At 35.0% G+C, this 19,457-nt stretch overlaps 2 protein-coding genes and 3 pseudogenes across 7 annotated transcripts; 4 read left to right on the top strand and 1 right to left on the bottom strand.

Annotated features, from left to right (window-relative positions):
* The first annotated feature begins 92 nt into the window (after positions 1-92).
* LOC149512153 (NADH dehydrogenase [ubiquinone] 1 alpha subcomplex subunit 9, mitochondrial-like) lies at positions 93-1,918 on the top strand. 2 transcript variants are annotated; one of them, XM_089752608.1, is made up of 7 exons: positions 93-358; positions 470-592; positions 709-773; positions 975-1,060; positions 1,168-1,233; positions 1,337-1,407; positions 1,520-1,918. In XM_089752608.1, exons 2-6 carry the CDS (start codon positions 471-473, stop codon positions 1,376-1,378), a joined length of 381 nt encoding a protein of 126 aa, XP_089608734.1. In that variant the 5' UTR covers positions 93-358; position 470; the 3' UTR covers positions 1,379-1,407; positions 1,520-1,918. The 2 variants fall into 2 exon arrangements, with proteins under 2 accessions (XP_089608734.1, XP_089608733.1); XM_089752607.1 differs by having other exon boundaries at positions 99-358; positions 1,168-1,252.
* Positions 1,919-1,936: 18 nt separating this feature from the next.
* On the top strand, positions 1,937-6,025 carry LOC111314352 (NADH dehydrogenase [ubiquinone] 1 alpha subcomplex subunit 9, mitochondrial-like). Of its 4 annotated transcripts, XM_089752603.1 has the most exons (8): positions 1,947-2,016; positions 3,170-3,302; positions 3,402-3,525; positions 3,599-3,667; positions 4,011-4,131; positions 4,259-4,467; positions 4,631-5,293; positions 5,399-6,025. In XM_089752603.1, the coding sequence occupies exons 2-6, from the start codon at positions 3,235-3,237 to the stop codon at positions 4,396-4,398; spliced, it is 522 nt and encodes a 173-aa protein (XP_089608729.1). In that variant the 5' UTR covers positions 1,947-2,016; positions 3,170-3,234; the 3' UTR covers positions 4,399-4,467; positions 4,631-5,293; positions 5,399-6,025. The 4 variants fall into 4 exon arrangements, with proteins under 4 accessions (XP_089608732.1, XP_089608729.1, XP_089608730.1 ...); XM_089752606.1 differs by lacking the exon at positions 3,170-3,302 and having other exon boundaries at positions 1,937-2,016; XM_089752604.1 differs by having other exon boundaries at positions 1,998-2,016; positions 4,259-5,293.
* A 3,018-nt stretch (positions 6,026-9,043) lies between these two features.
* LOC111314351 (xyloglucan galactosyltransferase MUR3 pseudogene) lies at positions 9,044-11,823 on the top strand (annotated as a pseudogene). The gene has a single exon (XR_016332447.1). The product of XR_016332447.1 is annotated as a xyloglucan galactosyltransferase MUR3 pseudogene (transcript).
* Positions 11,824-11,911: 88 nt separating this feature from the next.
* On the top strand, positions 11,912-15,621 carry LOC111314350 (subtilisin-like protease SBT1.2 pseudogene; annotated as a pseudogene).
* Positions 15,622-15,693: 72 nt separating this feature from the next.
* On the bottom strand, positions 15,694-16,888 carry LOC111313093 (photosystem II reaction center PSB28 protein, chloroplastic pseudogene; annotated as a pseudogene).
* Between the last annotated feature and the right edge of the window lie 2,569 nt (positions 16,889-19,457).

Genomic DNA, 19,457 nt, shown 5'->3' with positions numbered 1-19,457 from the left:
ATAATTACCGAATTCTCAGGGACGACATTCCAATCCATAGTTTACGGTTTCATCTTGAAAATCCTGAATTCGATGGCCCAAACTGCAAAAAAAAAAAAAAAAAAACGTTAAAGCCTAAAATAGCGTTTGCAGTTGGCCGAAAACACTGAACCCAAAGCCCAAATCCAATATGACCTAAAATTTGACCCCAAATCCAAATCTTCATCCTTACTTCAAACAAAACCACTTTCCTTCTCTCCCTGTCAGAAGCTAAGCTGAAAAAAGATTCAGGCGATTGCGAAACGTTTAGGGCAGCAATCTTTGAGGCCAACGGCTTCAATCTCTTCTATCAAGTCTATTTTACCTTTGTCTGATCACTGTAACATTCCATTCCCTCCTTTTAATTTCTCAATTGATCTTTTTCTTCTTCTTCTATTTTAACGTTGCTTCGCATTTGCATCAAATTAATGGGTTTTATCAAAATTTGAAGCATGTTGTTATCAAAATTTTCAGATTATGGAGTTGATCATCCGCGTTACGGATCTACGCTGGCCGCCCACAAGGACTTGGGCCACCTCGTTCGCAAGGGCACCGGCGGTCGATCCTCCGTTAGGTCATTTCTTGGAATTTACACTTTTTAGCTAAATATGTTTTTTTTCTTTTTTCTTTTTAAATAGTAGTTATATGATTGAACTTATAAGTTAGGGAAAATTTTGCATTTTCTTGCAGCGGCATTATAGCTACAGTTTTTGGAGCTACTGGATTCCTTGGTCGTTATCTTGTGCAACAGCTAGGTAATTTAAATTTAAATTTTTTTTTAGTTATTATAATATATATTTTTTATGTTGTTTCTTTTTGTGCTCAAATGTTTCATGTTTGGCCTTCTGTAAAGTGCATGAGTGAGATCTTGTTTTGTTTGAGTTTATTTTAATCCCACATGAGGGTTTATTTGTTATGTGTGTGTATCCTTACTGATGTTTTTCTTTTTATTTTAGCTAAAATGGGATCTCAGGTGTTAGTTCCTTTCCGAGGTTCCGAGGATAACCCTCGTCATCTCAAGTTGATGGGAGACTTGGGACAGGTAGAATACCAGATGAATTTTTTTTATTATTATTGAAATTCATATTCAATTGCATAATGCATATTGTGTTTTGATTGTGGTTTTAATTTCATAGTTCTCGTACTCAGATAGTTCCAATGAAATACAATCCAAGGGATGAAAATTCGATCAAGGCTGTGATGGCAAAGGCTAATGTTGTTATCAATCTTATCGGTATACTAGGTTTCTCTTTTTAGTTTTCCTGTGACAGATATTTAAATCTTGGATTTGTTTGATCAGTAGTGCTTATATTCGCAGGAAGAGAGTTTGAGACAAGAAACTATAGCTTTGAGGAAGTGAACCATTTCATGGCAGAACAACTGGCAGTGGTATGTTGACATTGAAATTGTCACCCTTAATCCCTGAAAATGGTATTAGCATCATTTGGACCAATTCTTGTGTATGGGCTAAATGTTATATTCAGTCCTCTTTTGGATGAAGGTGTGGGGGGCATGGGGAATTTGAAGTAGAAGGAAAGGTATTCTGTAAAACCTTTGGTTCCCTTTGAAGAAAAGAGAATCAGGATATGCACTCTATTTGAGCATCTATCATATGCATTATCTTTGATTCGAATGTAAATAACAAGTTAATTGACAGCATATCTTTTTTCTGCCATGCTTGCTGATATTTACGACAAAATTATGGTGATGCTTCTTTATCAAGTTTTCAGCATATGGAACAGTGCATAGTTTGTGACTTTGTGTGTCATATCATCTTCTGCTATCAACCATGTTCTACATTTAACTAAGCGTAATTTTCTGGAGTTTTTAGTACTTCCTGTATTAGTTTTTCCTTCTTGATTTCAAATTGCCAAAGAACATGATGGTATCATGAGATTTATTCAAGTTTCTTGCTTAGGGTCGTCTCTGTCATCTCCATCAAAATTTAGGAGAGCTAAGGCTGCTGGAGAAGAAGCTGTTTTGAAAGAACTCCCTGAGGTAGCTTCGTTTTAGTTATAACTTGAGATGCTAATACTGGATGTAGTGAATTTATTATAGCATAAGTAGAGTGAACCTTTGTATTAATAATTGTGAAACAGTGTCATCTAATAGAGCATACACTTTACATTGAGCATAAATGAGCATTTTCTTTTCCTGTTTTTTGGTTTATTTTCTTATTTTGGGTGGAGTTGCATACAAACAAAATTAGGTTGGAAGGAGATAGAAACAGTTTCTTTTATTTAGCTTTAAATGCATTGATAGCCATTCCTAGGATCTTACACACACAAAAGTCCTGTTTTTTTTTTATGAATGGGGGAATTAATTTTGACAGTTTTATTAAGTCTCTTCTGTTGTTTCCAACATGCTGCTGTTGCTTTCATTTTTTCCTGGGCTTCACTCCTTAAGTTATTCAATGTTGAAGTGCTTCTACTTAACGTGTTGTGCTAAATGCTTGTTTGCTGCTTTTTAGGATTGACTGTGGTTGTTTTTCGGTGGATCCATATGCTGGGTATTTGAATGACAATATTGCAATTTAGCTATATAGAATTGTAATATTGTCATTTCTACATTTGAGAACTTGAGATAAAATTTATGTTTGAATCTCAGAATAGAGGTGAAGATACGATGGAGTTGACAACTTGACTCCTCTTCCTTTAGATTATAAGAATGTAGAGATGATGTCTTTGATGCATACATCTTCCTCTGGTAGAATTAAAGAAGACTTGTTATTGTGCCATCAAGGATTGCAACATCTTTGCTTGTTTCACAAACTGGTTCTATATTGTTGAATTCTTAAGCAATGGTTTACTTGAAGTTTCCCTATCATCCCAAACAAAAGTAAAATTCAAGTTCATTTAATTTGCCGTACGCTTTCTTGGGAGTAAATGGTTATTTTTCACTCTTACTAGTGCTTCATGTCAAATTTGTGATACTTTTTTTAGCTGATAGCTATTTAGGAAATTCCTCAAAGAAGTGATCTGGAAAACATTATACATCTATAATTGCTATAGAAGGGTCAAAGTTGTTGAATTTTGCATTGTGGAAACTTAGTTCTGGACTTTATATGAAGATTTGATGTTACCTCTAGGAAATCATGAGAATGATGCATAACATTGGTGGTGCAATCCTAATAAGAACTTGAATGGTGCAGAATCTAAGTATGTAATAAAATTACACAAACACCTCTATTTCCTGAATAATCTTAAGGATCGGATCATGAATCGGTGGGTGCAGTTTGCAAAGAAATATAGTTTTCTTCCACTCATTGGTGATGGATCTACCAAGTAATTTTGATTATAACCTGAACCATTTAATTGAAATTTGTGGGGTCCTTTTCTTCTGGAAGCTTTGTGCATCTTTTGCTAACAATATATTCTTTACAGAATCCAGCCTGTATGTGTTGTTGATGTTGCTTCTGCAATCGTTGCGGCCTTGAAAGATGATGGCACCAGCATGGGAAAAGTTTACGAGTTGGGTGGGCCAGAGATCTTTACCATGCATGAACTGGTAATTTCTTTCCCTCTCGATGATTTATTGAAGCAATGCTTCTTGGTGTAACTGAACCCAAAATTCCCTGCAGGCTGAGCTTATGTATGACATGATTCTTGAATGGCCATGCTATGTTAATGTACCTTTGCCCATTGCAAAGGTAAATCTTTAACCTTTGTATTTGGACTAGTGGTACAAGCAATGTTTTGACTGTTCTAAGCTAGTGCAGCTTTTTATTCTGTTGTCTAATTTGTTAGTATTGACTTTATGCATGGTAAACAGTAGTTATGCTGGCGGAAAAAGATGATTTCTTTAAATATCAATGGAATGCATGCTGTGCTTTTCATGCCTTAAATACGACAAACACTCTTTTACACATAATTGATTATTGTGCTTCTACTTGCATATTCAGGTTTTTGTTGTTCTCTATTATCACATTGTCGTTGCTTAATACTGTTTGCTGTTGAATTATAATTTGACACCTCATGATTTGATGGTTTCAGGCAATTGCAATGCCCAGAGAGGTGTTATTGAAGGAAGTGCCATTTCCACTACCAAATCCTGACATTTTCAATCTGGATCAGATACATGCATTTGCAACCAATACCGTTGTCTCAGAAAATGGTCAGTTGAAATACTCAGGCTATAGCATATCATTCTTTCTTCTAATTTTTAATGGAATTGCCAATAAGTTTCCTTACAAGATATAGTCATATCTCATTTTCCCCATATTTTATGGTTGATCGTGCAGCTTTAACTTTTATGGATTTGGGTATTGTGCCTCATAAGTTGAAGGGATTCCCGGTTGAGTGTCTTATCCAATATAGAAAGGGTGGTCAACAATTTGGTTCTACAGTCAGCGAAAAAGTTAATCCAGAATATTGGCCTTGATTTTATTTGGATATTTCATTTCGTGATATTTTGGTCTAAAAAGGCCACCGATCTGGAAACCCAATACTGGTATGTGATGCCTTCATTTCCTTAAGACAAGAATGACCAAAAGAGTGCATAGTGCTAGTTTCTTTTGTTGTGAAGATGAAGAATGTGATTTTCGAGTGCAAGATTTAGTAAAATTCAGATACTTGCTTCATCACTGTGTATAACATTTGCCATTTGATCATAGGTTTGAAGGGAGGGGCATGTTTTCGTTGGCAGAAACTCGGAAAGAATAATAAAGGGCAAGGATTCTTGGGTTATTTCAGGAATGTATAATAGTGAGAAATATTCATCTCATTTATAATTTAAAAAAAAAAATCATCCTTGGGGGTTTGTTTCTTGTTAAAAGAAACCATTTTATTTGTTTCTGTTGGCAATTCCTTTTCGTTGTACTTTTGAATTTGGGGTTTCCTCAAATTCCATGGCAGTGAGAAATGATGCAGCTAAATGGATCTTAGAAGAAGTTGGATCCCTCTCTTTGCCTTTTTTTTTTTTTTTTTAATAATATTTTTAAACAATTATTATTTAATTTTTGCTAAATCATATTTTCTATTCAAGATTTTTATTATTTTTAATTAAAAATAATTTCAAAAGTTTTAAACAACATACATGTTTAAGACTTAAATAAAACATAAAAATACATATAATTAATTGTTTAACAAAAAAAATTGAATAAATTAATGGGCTAAGAAATACCAGAGCTATAGGGTAAAATCCAATTCAAGAAAGGGCCCAAAACATATTCATCTGGGTTGCACTGGAACTCAGGTCGGATCTGGACGTGGGTCGGGTTAACGTTCCATAATAATGCGGGTCAACGGGTCTGATCCGCGTCAAGTTACTGCTTCGGGTAAGCAACTTGACCCGCTAATTCCTTTACTTTTTCCTTTTGTCCAAAAGGGTGTGTTGATCGAAGTTATTCTAATCTAATACAACATCTATTTTTTACTTGTAGGTGACGAAAAGTGAAAACACAAACTCATACTGCAAGCAAGGAAGCAAAAGCATTGAAAAATCAACTGTGATATACTTGACACAATTCAAAACAAAGCTACCAAAAACCACAATCCAACAATGTCGAGAACCGAGAGTACCCCAGAAATCAGCTTAGGCTCTTTGAATCACATTACCTTAGAAGGAAGCAATGCTGGGGCAACAATGTTCATCCGTCGTGGCTTGGCAGGCGAGCCAGAAGGTTGTAGCTGCATCAACGTTTATACAAATAGCTACGTTCAAGGCACTAACGGTTCTGTTTTGCTGAAGAGTAACATTAAAATGAAGAATCCTGGGGTCGAACTCTGTTTCGGAAATCTTAATTTGAGCGAATTAGGATCTCCAATTCTTAGATCAATCAGCAGGAGGACAACCGGTGCCGCATTAGAGTTCGGCAGCATGTTTTTGTTTTTCTTAATTCAAGTCATTTTATTTCTGTCGCTATCTTCATTGAAGCCATAGTAATATCATGCAATATTAGCATATTCAAAATTAATTGATTACTTGTGGAAATTTCAGAAACGGGAAAGAGTTATATAGCTTCAGTTGCAACAGAATTTAATAATTATGATTGTGATTGTTTCATTTTCATGGTTTGATCGGGACAAAGCAATCTGATTCATTGGAATTATTATCAGTATTAGTTAAATTATAGATCTCCTACATCAAATTTGCCTTTTTTTGGGGGGTTCAAGCTATCATGTTCTTAATGTATTAAATGACTTGAAAGGACATATCACAATGGGCATTGCTCATTTATTTCTTCAAACAAAACAACTGTGCTTAGGCCATTTTCTGTCCATCACAGATTGTCAAAGACAAAACACGTGTCCAAACAGCTGTTTCTGTTAATGTTAAGACAAAAGAGTCACTTTCCTCGATGAGAGATCTGTGGTGTATGATAAACAAAGTTTGAGTGGCTGCCCACTTACCTTCCATTTTACTGCAATGGGATCCTAACTTTCCAAGCAAAACCTGTATTTATCTTTCATCAGTGCTCAAAATGTAACTAGACAAGGATTGCATTTTTATCTTAAGAGACACTTCCACATGTATTTGTCCAACTTCATCTCCCTCTCAAGCACTTAACAAATCAGCTACCGAGGTTTGAAAAGGGTCCCATGGAAACAACCAATTTTCAGTAGAGGAAAAACTTGACTATTGTGGCAAGAAATATATATTATATCAATCTCAACGTTACACCATCTTTTAAATTAGAGATGTCGTATTCAAACTCTATTGCAGTCGATAATATTAGAATAAAGAGTAACTATACATTTGGTATTGATAATGTCTCTTATAGATTTTTTTTCTATGACATTTACAACTATTTTAATGCTTATTTTCAAGGGTGTTTCATGTCAACTAAAATGGTAGCCAATTAGTAGTAAGAGAATGCTGGCTAATTTGAAATACATCTTTAAAGTCATTTGCTTTTAAATTATTTGAATTTATGACTTGTTCAATTTGATTGAAGAGTGTGGGATCTAGGTAGGTTGACATGCTTAAATTCCTGGTTTCAACATTTGCTTGTTTCAATTTCTCAACTTGTGGTTGCATTTGCATCAATTAAAGGTTCTCATCAGTGAAAAGGATGTTACACCTATATCTGATCAAAGCCAATGCCTTAGATAACGATTAGGGTTATAATCGATCTAATTTAAATTGATAAAATTTGAATTTAAGTTTGACTCAAAATTTGAAGCTCGAAACTCAATTCAAAATTTATTTGCATTTGCATCAATTAAAGGTTCTCATCAGTGAAAAGGATGTTACACCTATATCTGATCAAAGCCAATGCCTTAGATAACGATTAGGGTTATAATCGATCTAATTTAAATTGATAAAATTTGAATTTAAGTTTGACTCAAAATTTGAAGCTCGAAACTCAATTCAAAATTTATTGAATTTTAGTTTTTTAATTCAAATTTGACTTAAGATTGAATTTAAATTACTCGAACTCATTCGATTATATTCGATTAACATATAAAAATAAATTTTGATTATTTATACTTAAACTCGAATTCGAATTCGAAATATTTTATTAATTAAAATATATTAAAATATAAAAATTTGATTAAACTCACGAATTATTCGAATCGAATATAAAAATATTCGAACTCAACTTGATCAATAAGTCGAATTATTCAAATTTAAACTTAACTCAATAATAATCGAATTAAATTCAAATTTTATTCAAATCAAATTTAAATAATTTATAAATATTAATATATTATTTACACTCCTAATATCACCGTAACAGACAAATCAATATGTTTGCTTCCACGTTTCACTATAATTTCTTTGTTTACTCGACCTGGTTGGCTGTCACCTTTGTCCGAAAATTATTGTAAAATTAAGAATATGTCAAATGATTTGAATCAATGATCAAGGCATGAAATGAAAATACGATGATATTTTATATAAATAATACAAGTTTTCAAGGTAAAAGTTTAACAGCTTTCACAGAAAGTGTTTTATAAAAATAAAGTTTTACCTGTCATATTTCATTTTTAAAGCATTTTGCATGTGAAAAGGAGAGGTTTTGAACTGACTTAATCAAATATATATGCGCACTCCATTTTGTGACCATTCTTTTTCAAATAAATTTTTCTTGGTGATGTGGTTGGTAAATTTATTAAACTATTAATTTATCTTGAAATTATAATAAAATATTTAATATAATATTTAAATTTAAAAAATTTTTAATATATGATATTTGAATTATACACCTATTAATTAATACAGTACTTGAAAAATTATTTACCAATTATATGTCATTATTTGAAATTAATTATATCAGAGATGATATCATTTTAATTAATATATTTTAATTTATGCATCACATTAAAAATTTTTAAAATTCAAATATTACATGTAATATTTTATTATATTTTAAAAATTATTCATGACATTAATTTTTTTAATATAAAATTTAATATATTTTGATTAAAAGGTATGAAATCATGGGTTTGGGTGTTTATCATATTTTCAATTACCTTTATATTTACCTTGCAAAACTTTATTTTTGAAGTAAAAGATTCAAGATTTTTTATAAAAAAATCATAACATGAAAAAATAAAAAAATTATAAATATTAATTTTAAATTTTAAATTTATTAAATATCATAAAATAATTGCACGAAATTGAACTTTATAAAAAAAGCAAAGCAAAAGTTACTGGTAAAATTTAACCTGTAATAACAAAAGCAATTAAGAACATGCTTATTATCTCTTTATCAATTATCATACCCACTTCCTATTTGAACCAAATTAAATGCTTCATTAATTACAAAAAGTGCACAATCATAATTTAAGAACTCAATTTGAGAAAATTCCATTTCTTACATCAAATTTTGCAATTTCCAATTTGCAATTTGCATGCCCTCTTTGCTAATTTCTAGATTTTCTTTCCCAGAAGGCAAAAAAAAAAAGTCTCTGTTTGGACTGCTACCAAGTTAAATTTACCCTAAAGCCCATGAGCGGGTTTCGCTTTTCTTCCACTCAGTTCCTTCCACGTGTCTCTAGTAGTATTTTCGAATTTTTCTCGTATTTCCCTGGTAAAACCCCAAGCATGCCAGCCGGTGCCATCGCCTCCCCCTCACGTTTTTTCACTTTCCATGCAAACGCAATTTCCGGAATTTGACAGCTTTGAAATTTCAACACGTCATCTCGCGGTCCCACCTGGCCACCGACAACTGACAGCCCCTCGGTGCAGACCGCTAATTTGTGCCGTCCCTCTCTGCTCTTCTCGCCCTTTTGTTTTTATACGCGCTCTCCGTGTTTCGTTCCCTTTTCCAGCTCCAAATTTCAGTCAAATTATTTTCCAAGAAAATCCCCACCCTAATCCCCCAAAAAATAAAATCCTCAGTAAGTCCTTTTCTCCAAATCCAAAATTTCCCCTCAATATTTCTAGTTAATTTTGTTGATAAAATTCAGCCAAAAGATCCGTAACCATATCACGACAATTTCTTATTTTTTATACTTGGGGATTCTTGCAGATAAATCTCTCTCTACTCTCAACTTTAAATCTCATTTTTTTTCCTTTTCTTTGTCATTGTATTAAAATTTTGTAGCATTTTACTGTATTTATTCAGTTCTAAAGTTCCAGTTTTTTTTTTTTTTTGTGTATCTGTTGTACAAGCTTAGATCTTACTGTACCTTTCATTTTAAGCAGATGAAATGAGATTTGGGGTTTTAAAATCTTCTCATTTTCATTTTCTAGTTTGAAATCAAGTGAGAAAGTTGTTTTTTTTTTTAATGTTGGGATCTGTTGATTGGCGTTTGATTGAACCCTGATGAGACGCCGCCAAGTAGGGTTGGTTCCTTTCGAAGGAATGGAGAAGGGTTCCCCTAAGAATCAACAAACCCGGCTCTGTCTCTTAGCTTTTTTATCAGCTTTTTTCTGGATTTTGCTTTTGTATTTCCATTTTGTAATTCTAGGACGTAGCACTGCAGTTGAGGAATCAGTTGTATCAGAACCAGTCAAATTAGAATCTTCTTTTGTTAATGTTGAGTCCATCCCTGCTCGGGTGACCGATGCCCGTGTAGAGAAGGAGAAACCCCCTCCTGTGAAACCTGTTAGGAACACGGCTGGTGAAAGGGTGGTGGCTTACCCATTTATGAGAGCTTTGAGGACGGTGGAAAACAAGAGTGATCCATGCGGGGGAAGGTATATTTATGTGCATAACCTTCCTCCCAGGTTTAATGAGGATATGCTTAAGGAGTGTAAGAGTTTGAGTCTGTGGACTAATATGTGTAAGTTTACCAGCAATGAAGGGCTTGGTCCTCCCCTTGAGAACGTGGAAGGGGTGTTTGAGAATACCGGGTGGTATGCGACGAATCAATTTGCGGTGGATGTGATATTCAATAATCGGATGAAGCAGTATGAGTGCTTGACCAATGATTCTTCGATTGCAGCTGCAATTTTTGTGCCGTTTTATGCTGGATTTGATATTGCAAGGTATCTTTGGGGATATAATATCTCGAGGAGGGACGCTGCTTCTCTTGATTTGGTTGATTGGCTGATGAAGAGGCCTGAGTGGGGTATAACGGGAGGGAAGGATCATTTTCTGGTGGCTGGGAGGATTACATGGGATTTCAGGAGATTGACCGATGAGGAATCTGATTGGGGTAATAAACTTCTGTTTTTACCTGCTGCGAGGAATATGTCCATGCTTGTGGTTGAGTCAAGCCCCTGGAATGCAAATGATTTTGGCATTCCATATCCAACTTACTTCCATCCTGCAAAGGATGAGGAAGTGTTTGTCTGGCAAGATAGGATGAGAAAATTGGAGAGAAAGTGGCTATTCTCTTTTGCAGGTGCACCGCGTCCTGGGAATCCTAAGTCAATAAGAGGGCATATTATTAATCAGTGTAGGAAGTCAAAGGCGTGTAAGTTGTTGGAATGTGATTTTGGGGAGAGCAAATGTCATTCACCAAGCAGTATAATGCAGATGTTTCAGAGCTCCCTGTTCTGCCTGCAGCCTCAAGGAGATTCATACACACGGCGATCTGCTTTTGACTCAATGTTGGCTGGTTGTATTCCTGTCTTTTTGCATCCTGGCTCGGCATATACACAATACACTTGGCATCTTCCCAAAAATTATACTACATATTCAGTGTTCATCCCAGAGAATGATATTCGTAAAAGGAATGTTAGCATAGAGGAGAGGCTTAGTCAAATTTCTCCGGAGCAAGTGAAGATCATGAGAGAGGCGGTCATAAATCTCATTCCTAGGCTGATATATGCAGATCCTCGCTCTAAGTTGGAGACTCTTCAAGATGCTTTTGATGTTGCTGTACAGGCAGTCATTGACAAAGTTACTAGTTTGAGGAGGAACATTATCCAAGGTCGCACGGAATATGATAACTTTGTGGAGGAAAATAGTTGGAAATACGACTTGTTAGATGAAGGACAGCGTGAGGTTGGAGCTCATGAATGGGATCCTTTCTTCTCAAAACCAAAAGATGAGCAGAGAGATCAATCTGCGGAGGCTGCAAAAAATTCTTGGAAGAATGAGCAGAGAGATCAATCATAACTGGAAGTTGATGAAACAGTATATAAGTTGAACTAAAGCTTTAATGCAGTCTCCGAGTCTCAAAACAAGAGTTCCTGTTTTGAGTTGGGTAGATAGCAGTGCATCGACTATAGATATTGCCACCAAGCATATCAGGCTTGAATCCTTCTTTCAAACTAGAACATATATACATATTCTCTGCGCCAAATACAGTTCTTCATATAGAATTTTTCCCCTTTGAGCTACGTATTTACTTAGCGATTCTTTGTAATGTTTTGTAGCTGAGATTTTGTCAGTTTGTCTGTGTAATGATCCTGTCTTATCAACGCATACAAGAAATAATAACTAATAACCAGTTTTTCGCATTATTTTGGTGATTTTGGGAATCAGCTTTTATGTACTTCGAACCATTTTATTGAATTCCTTTTGCTACATGTTTTTTAATTGTCGTAAATAGTAGTATTTTTTAACCTTTAATCTGTTGAAATACATCAAGAAAATCAGGATCAACTTCCAATATTTTTCTCCCTTCTCATGGAGATTGTGCACCGTCCATAGTCAATATTTTTAAGTTTGAGATTCCACTGTGTAGGGCACCTTGCTTTGTAACAGCTAGCATTCATCAGATGGTTATTACCATGACCTTGTGTTTTGTCTGATTTTGAAATTCTGAGGCTTGTTAAGCGTTTAAAGCCTACCATTACTTTTTTTTTCTGCTAATTGAATTTCATTAACCCGAAGGAAGAACATAAAAATGCAACCAGGTCTGATCTGGATGGCGTTAGATGAACAAACAAATGGAGCCAGAATCTTGCACATTTTCCCCAAACCTTGGACTTGCTTAGAGGCCTTTTTCTTTTGCTGAAATAAGAGTTTGCTTGCTTGCATCCATGAAGGTTCACTTGAGCTTCCCGTGGAAAGAATTGAAAAGAAAAAAAAAATGTGGGTTTAAGCTGTGATTCAACTGTCGATATCGAAAGCTGACAGCATACGGCTGAACCTCCCTGTTACTTCAACTGATGAATTCACAAACCACGTTTCTGCTTTCTTATGTCAACGCGGCACGTTGCTCTGTCACTTACTTGGCATTATGTTTTTTTCCCTTTTTTTTTTCACGTCAAGAATCCAAAATTGTGTATTTTACTGGTTCTTAGTTAGAAGTTAGAATTTAGAAGGATAGTAATGAACCACCCAAAAAAAAAAAAAAAAGAAATAAAGACCAGGGATATAAGAAGTCAAGAACTCCTGGGCAAAAGGGAGGGAGCCATTGAAGGCGTCTGCATTAATGCACTTGAGCTGGCATTTAATGGCGATTATCTTCGATAACTTAAACTTTCTCACTCCATCTCTTTAATATTTTGTCATTCAAGAAGGCTAACATACTGAGGGAATGATGTTGAAGAGAGTTGAAATGATTGATGGTTTTGGAATCTAATGCTTACATATGTAAATGTATTAAAATCACGCATAACATCTCGTGAGGCCGAGAGCTGGGCCTTCAGCTCCCTAAAGAAACCCAGAGCCCTCTCTTCTTGCCAGAACAAAGGATCCTCGTGATGAAGAGCTCTTATATTTCACGAGTTTCATATTGTTACCCAGAGTTCAAACGTGCGTCGCAAACCACGAGCTTCAAATAACCCCGCGTTCCTCTGCAACATCCTTCATCGGATTCCAAGTATCATTGTCTCAACTTCTCCATGGAAGCCAAAATACAGTTTTTCTTGTCAACTCTTTTACTCTACTCAGTTTCCGTCCATGCAAACACTCTTCAGACTTACATAGTTCAGTTGCATCCACAAGGTGTAAGCAGCTCATTGTTTCCTACCAAACTTCAATGGCATCTTTCATTTCTTGAACAAACTCTTTCCTCCGAGGAAGACCCTTCTTCTCGTCTTCTCTACTCTTATGGTTCTGCCATGGAAGGTTTTGCAGCTCAGCTGAGTGAAACTGAGCTAGTGTCATTGCGGAGTTTGCCTGATGTTGTTGCAATCAGACCTGACCGGTTGCTTCAGGTTCACACAACTTACTCTTACAAGTTCTTGGGACTTAGTTCCACTAGAGATGGTGCTTGGATTAAATCTGGATTCGGTCGTGGAACAATCATTGGGGTGCTTGACACAGGAGCTTGGCCAGAGAGTCCTAGTTTCAATGATCATGGAATGCCACCTGTGCCCAAGAAATGGAGAGGGATTTGCCAAGAAGGACAAAGTTTCAATGCCACGAATTGTAACCGGAAACTCATTGGTGCAAGATTCTTTATAAAAGGTCATCATGTTTCCTCAGCGTCACCATCAGCCAACATGATTGAAGAGTATATATCACCAAGGGATTCCTCCGGACATGGAACTCATACATCATCCACAGCTGGAGGAGTTTCTGTTCCAATGGCAAGCGTGCTTGGTAATGCTGCTGGTGTGGCCCGTGGAATGGCCCCCGGAGCCCACATTGCTGTGTACAAAGTTTGCTGGTTCAATGGCTGTTACAGCTCAGATATCCTAGCTGCTATGGATGTTGCAATTGCAGATGGAGTTGATGTGCTTTCACTCTCTCTAGGTGGCTTCCCATTGCCACTTTTTGATGATAACATAGCCATCGGCAGTTTTCGAGCAGTCGAGCATGGAATATCAGTAATCTGTGCTGCAGGAAACAATGGCCCAATTCAAAGCTCAGTTGCAAACATAGCTCCTTGGATTGCTACCATTGGTGCTAGCACACTTGACCGGAAGTTTCCAGCCATAGTTCGGATGGGTAATGGAGAATTCCTTTATGGAGAGTGTATGTTCCCAGGGAACAATTTACCAAGCGCCGAAAAGGAACTTGAACTGATCTACGTTACTGGTGGGAACAGCGGAAGTGAATTTTGCTTCAGAGGGTCTCTCCCAAGGGCAAAAGTACGAGGCAAAATGGTTGTTTGTGAAAGAGGTGTCAATGGAAGGGCAGAAAAAGGTGTAGCTGTAAAAGAAGCCGGTGGTGCTGCCATGATATTAGCAAATACAGAGATAAACCTCGAGGAAGACTCAGTTGATACTCATGTCTTGCCAGCAACTGAGATTGGTTATGCGGAGGCAGTACGTCTAAAGGCTTACATGAACACTACCAGTCGTCCTAGAGCTCGAATCATATTTGGTGGAACTGTTATTGGGAGGTCAAAAGCACCTGCCGTAGCACAGTTTTCAGCCAGAGGGCCCAATTTATATGATCCTTCAATCCTAAAACCCGACGTGATTGCTCCAGGGGTTAATATCATTGCTGCTTGGCCTCAAAATTTAGGTCCCACTGGTCTTCCAGAAGATGCTAGAAGAGTTAATTTCACTGTCATGTCCGGAACTTCCATGGCATGTCCTCATGTCAGTGGAATTGCAGCTCTGATTCACTCAGCACACCCAGCATGGACCCCAGCAGCTATTAAATCTGCAATAATGACATCTGCTGATGCAAATGACCATAGGGGAAAACCAATAATGGATGGAAACAAACAGGCTGCTATTTTTGCTATTGGAGTTGGACATGTAAACCCTGATAGGGCCATCGATCCAGGATTGATATACGATATCATGCCAGATGAATATGTCATTCATCTTTGCACCCGTGGATACACAAGATCAGATATTTTTACAATCACACACAGGAACGTGAGTTGCAGTGAGATTTTACAGATGAACAGGGGTTTCAGCCTCAATTACCCCTCCATATCTGTAGCTTTCAAGCATGGAATTGAGAGTAGGATGATCACAAGGCGACTGACGAATGTGGGAAGTCCTAATTCTATATATACAGTGGAAGTGAAGGCTCCTGAGGGAGTCTTGGTGAGAATCAAACCTCAAAGGTTAATGTTCAAGCATATCAATCAAAGTTTGAGCTACAGAATATGGGTAACATCAAGGAAGAAAACAGAAACAAAGAGGACAAGCTTTGCAGAAGGGCAATTGACATGGGTGAATGCTCACAATAACTTCTACAGGGTTCGAAGTCCTATTTCAGTCACTTGGAAGTAGTAGCAGCTTAGCACCTACTAGTTCTTGCTTTAATTTCTCATTGAATTATGCTTTATCAATATTTTAGTTGAGCATATGCCAAGTTTAATTGCGCAGAAATTAAAAAAATATTGGCAAAAGCCTCTTCATCATCAAAATGAAGAGTGAAGCAACTATAATAACTGCGATTGTAAAACGTACAATTGGACTATTAAACTCTTTGTTACTTGCTAAACATGTTCCATATCATTTTAATTTCCTGTGTAGCCAATTAGTGAACATTCATATCTCAAGAACTGTAGTCACTTACAGACATCCATATGCATTTGCGGCTATTATTTCCACATTTATGGAGAACAAGTAAATCTGTCAATCAATGTAGACGAAAAGAAATTGTTATGAAATGCCTGACTGAGCTGCTAGACATGCAGTTAATCTAACAACAGCAAATTAGTTCACTGACCCTCAAAACATTTTTTTCCCAGATATCAACATTCAATAACATAATCAAAGTAATCAAAGGAACTAGCAGTCATCTTGGCACGCAAGAAAATGAAGCATACAATTTGAGTGAAAAAGGAAAATGCAAAACTTTGTTGGGAAGAAGGAAGCGAAAAGTATTTGCCTGAAACCTAGATCGGGATCTAACCCAATGTAAGGCATCTGCATAAAACCTATATGAGACGTCAAGTTGTACTTAAACAAAATTTCATAACTAAAATGAGGAAACCGATGGAAGTGAAGAGAAAGACAGGAGAAGGATATACATTGCCTCATTTTTTTGATGGACTGCAAGTGGTTTTCATTGGAATATGGCTCCATGAATCTCATGAACCTGTCCCACTCTCAAGGATATCGCATTTTATACTTAGATTCAATTCCCGCAGGCTTTCCATTTACAAATTTGGCATTCACTTCAACTGACTGAAGGACTCCTTCCCCATCAATCATGTAAAAACCAGTGATTTCACCAACTTCACCTGACGAGTCAAAAACAGACGGTTGATCAAATCTGAATACAGCAACACCATTTGCACCATCTCTTGACTTAGTTAACCTTACACCTGGTATTGTCTGTTCATCAGTTCCTTGAATGAACTGAATTTTTGGTTTGACCATCATTGTTATGGGTCCACATTTCTTACAATTCCATCTTGTTAGAGATAGCCCTCGACGAGCCACATGTAAAGATTGCCCCTTGAATGGCGAATTCACGCTCATGTGAACAACCCAAGATGGTATTCCTGCAAAAAATTAAAAAGACACTACCCGAATCACACTTATACATTAAACTCCATGGAAATACAGCTTCTACTACTTATTACCAGCAAGCTACTAAGCGTGTTTAAGAATCTCACATCCTATATCCCTAAAAGGAATTAAACAATTAAAAGCTTAATAATAAGTCTAAATATCCGTCCCTCGCGACACAAAAACCACTTTCTTATTCTGAACATGAGTAAACACCGAGTCAATTTGCAATTAGCCTACTTGTCATTTTCACAATCAACCATAGATCTTTCCAAGCTTCAATTCTATTAGTTTGGCAAAGAATGTTACCATTTGTAAATGTTGTTGGAAACATATTTCATACACATCATATAACAAATAAATTGTTAAATCAAAATGACTAGCAAAAGAGATTTAAAAATAGTAATTCACTCGAAGAATGCATCAAATTGTAACTGATAGAGAAAAATATGAGGAACCAACAATAAATTAATCCTTTATATATAAATATAAATATATATATATATATTTAAGGACTAATTGAAGTACCACACATATCATTATAAAGATCTTTTTATTGGTACTCACAATTTCATTCGATTGTCACAAAAAAATCATCGAAATAATTTTAAAAATGAAAAATACAAAAATTTAGTTTGAAATTTGTAAAAATTTGTTCAAAATATGAAAATTCTAAAAGTTTTAAGCAAAATCTTATTTAAATCAGAGATTTTTAAAATTGATTTGTCCTTTTTCTTTCTTTTTTTATTTTTTCAGGTTAGTTTTTCTCAAATCTCTAATTACTTTTTCTAAAAAAATAACACCCAAATAAAAGTACCAATATATTAAAAAAGCATGTTAATAAAATACTTTTATTGTAAATAAAAGTTCTATTAGGTTAATTTTTTAATTATGATAAAATATGGGTTAAAAAATAAAATTTTAAAAAATAAGTTTTTTTTTTTCACATCTAGGATCACAAAATTCTAACATTTGATGCGATTTTATGATTTGTGTGTAGTTTGTATTAGGCTGGTCCAACATTTCTGTGTACTTTATATTAAGTTTGACAGAGATATCAAATTTTAACGGGAGAATTTGTGACACCCTAATCTTATATTAAGAGATTTTGTGAATCTACTATGATATATAAGTTGAAATATAAACCCAAATTTATGAAATGACTTTTGTACGATAAAATCATGAGATTTTTGGATCAAAACAGATAATATCTAACATGTTTAGATCAAAGCGGTTACCAGTCAAACGAAAGTTAAGTGTTACACAATGGAAGTTACATCCAAAGCTAAGTGTTGCACGATATGGTATCAGAGCGGTTACCAGTCGGACAGAAATTAAATGCTACACGATGGGAGTCACATCCGAAGTTAAGTACTACATGATGGGAGCTACTTCTAAAATTTTAACGTCTTGTGTGATCTTATAATTTGTGTATGTTTTGTGCAATTTGTGCGTGTTTTGTGTTAGATTTAACAGATATATTAAGCTTTAATAAGAGAATTTATGACACTCTAATCTTATGTTAATATAATCTTGATAGAGATGTTAAGTTTTAATGGAAAAGTTTGTAACACTTCAATCTCACATTAAAATAATTTGAGATTCTGCTATAATATATAAATAGAAGTTTAATCTTAAACCTGCTATTATAATATATAAGTAGAAGCTTAATCCTAAATTTTATGTTGTGCTTGACAGATAGGTCAAGTTTTAATGGGAGAGTTTGTGACACCTCCAATCTCTTATCAAAATAATCTTGATAAGAGCATTAAGCTTTAATAAAAGAATTTATGATATCTCAATCTCATATCGAGATAATTTGAAATTTTATTATAATATATAAGTAGAAGTTTAATTCTAAATCTACTGCTATAATATATAAGTAAAAATTTAATCTTAAACTTATAAATTTTTTTTATAAAATAAAATCATAAAATTTTTAAATTAAAATAAATAATATTTTATAAATTAAGTACGAATCTTTACAAAATTAATAAAAAAAAGGGAGAAAGGATTTTCCCATTGGTGTTGTGTCGTGTCGTGTCGTGCCATGCAGACCCTGGAAAGAAAAACATCACAACGCCAGAGCCTAGCCAACTATTGAAAATCAATGTGTCAGGGTTTGGGCATTAATCAATAAAGCCCATTTTTCATATGCGACAAAAAACAAAGCAAAGCCTCTCAGCCACTGGGCTGGCTCAAGAACAAAGTTCAATTACACATGGGAGTCGGATACTAAGATTTGAAGCCTATTGATATTTTGAAGTGAGAAACGTATACAATGGCTGAAACAGTTCAATCTCAACAAGGCAGAGTGTTGTTTGGCGCAGACAACTACTTCATATGACAGCTTGATCCTTCGTGTCCCTGGAATTCTCTAGACATAGGACAGCGTGTTTCATGCGAAAACATTTTATCTTGAACCATATCAACCATGTTAATATCTACTGCCTCTGTCTTTTTTTTCTCCCAAAATTATATATATTTTTAAATATTTAAATTTTTTTATATATTTTTAAAATTTTTTATGATTTTTTTATTTTATAAAAAATTTTAATTTTAATATTAAATATACTAAAATTAAAATTTTCTTTTAATTTTCGTAAAAATTAATATTATCTAAATAATTTTTTGAGACGAAAAAAATATTAATCAAGCATGAACTCAAATCAATCACAAATCACTATATACTATTATCCAACCTGCCTACCCAATTGTCCTGTCCACCCTCTGATTAACTTCCTGTGTCACTGTCACATTCTTCATGTTTATGTACA

This window comes from Durio zibethinus, chromosome 23 (genome assembly GCF_047325235.1).
Source record: "Durio zibethinus cultivar Kanyao isolate XHJ-2024 chromosome 23, ASM4732523v1, whole genome shotgun sequence".
Lineage (NCBI taxonomy): Eukaryota > Viridiplantae > Streptophyta > Magnoliopsida > Malvales > Malvaceae > Durio > Durio zibethinus.
The sequence above is the reverse complement of the archived record's forward strand: the minus strand, read 5'-3'. Positions and strand labels throughout refer to the sequence as shown.

Coding starts and splice junctions, on each gene's coding strand:
- LOC111314352 (XM_089752603.1), top strand. CDS start 3,235: ATGAATCGGTGGGTGCAGTTTGCAAAGAAATATAGTTTTCTTCCACTC. Junction 3,668..4,010: donor TACCTTTGCCCATTGCAAAG/GTAAATCTTTAA, acceptor TGATGGTTTCAG/GCAATTGCAATGCCCAGAGA. Junction 4,132..4,258: donor TACCGTTGTCTCAGAAAATG/GTCAGTTGAAAT, acceptor TTGATCGTGCAG/CTTTAACTTTTATGGATTTG.
- LOC149512153 (XM_089752607.1), top strand. CDS start 471: ATGTTGTTATCAAAATTTTCAGATTATGGAGTTGATCATCCGCGTTAC. Junction 593..708: donor GGCGGTCGATCCTCCGTTAG/GTCATTTCTTGG, acceptor ATTTTCTTGCAG/CGGCATTATAGCTACAGTTT. Junction 1,061..1,167: donor TGATGGGAGACTTGGGACAG/GTAGAATACCAG, acceptor TCTCGTACTCAG/ATAGTTCCAATGAAATACAA.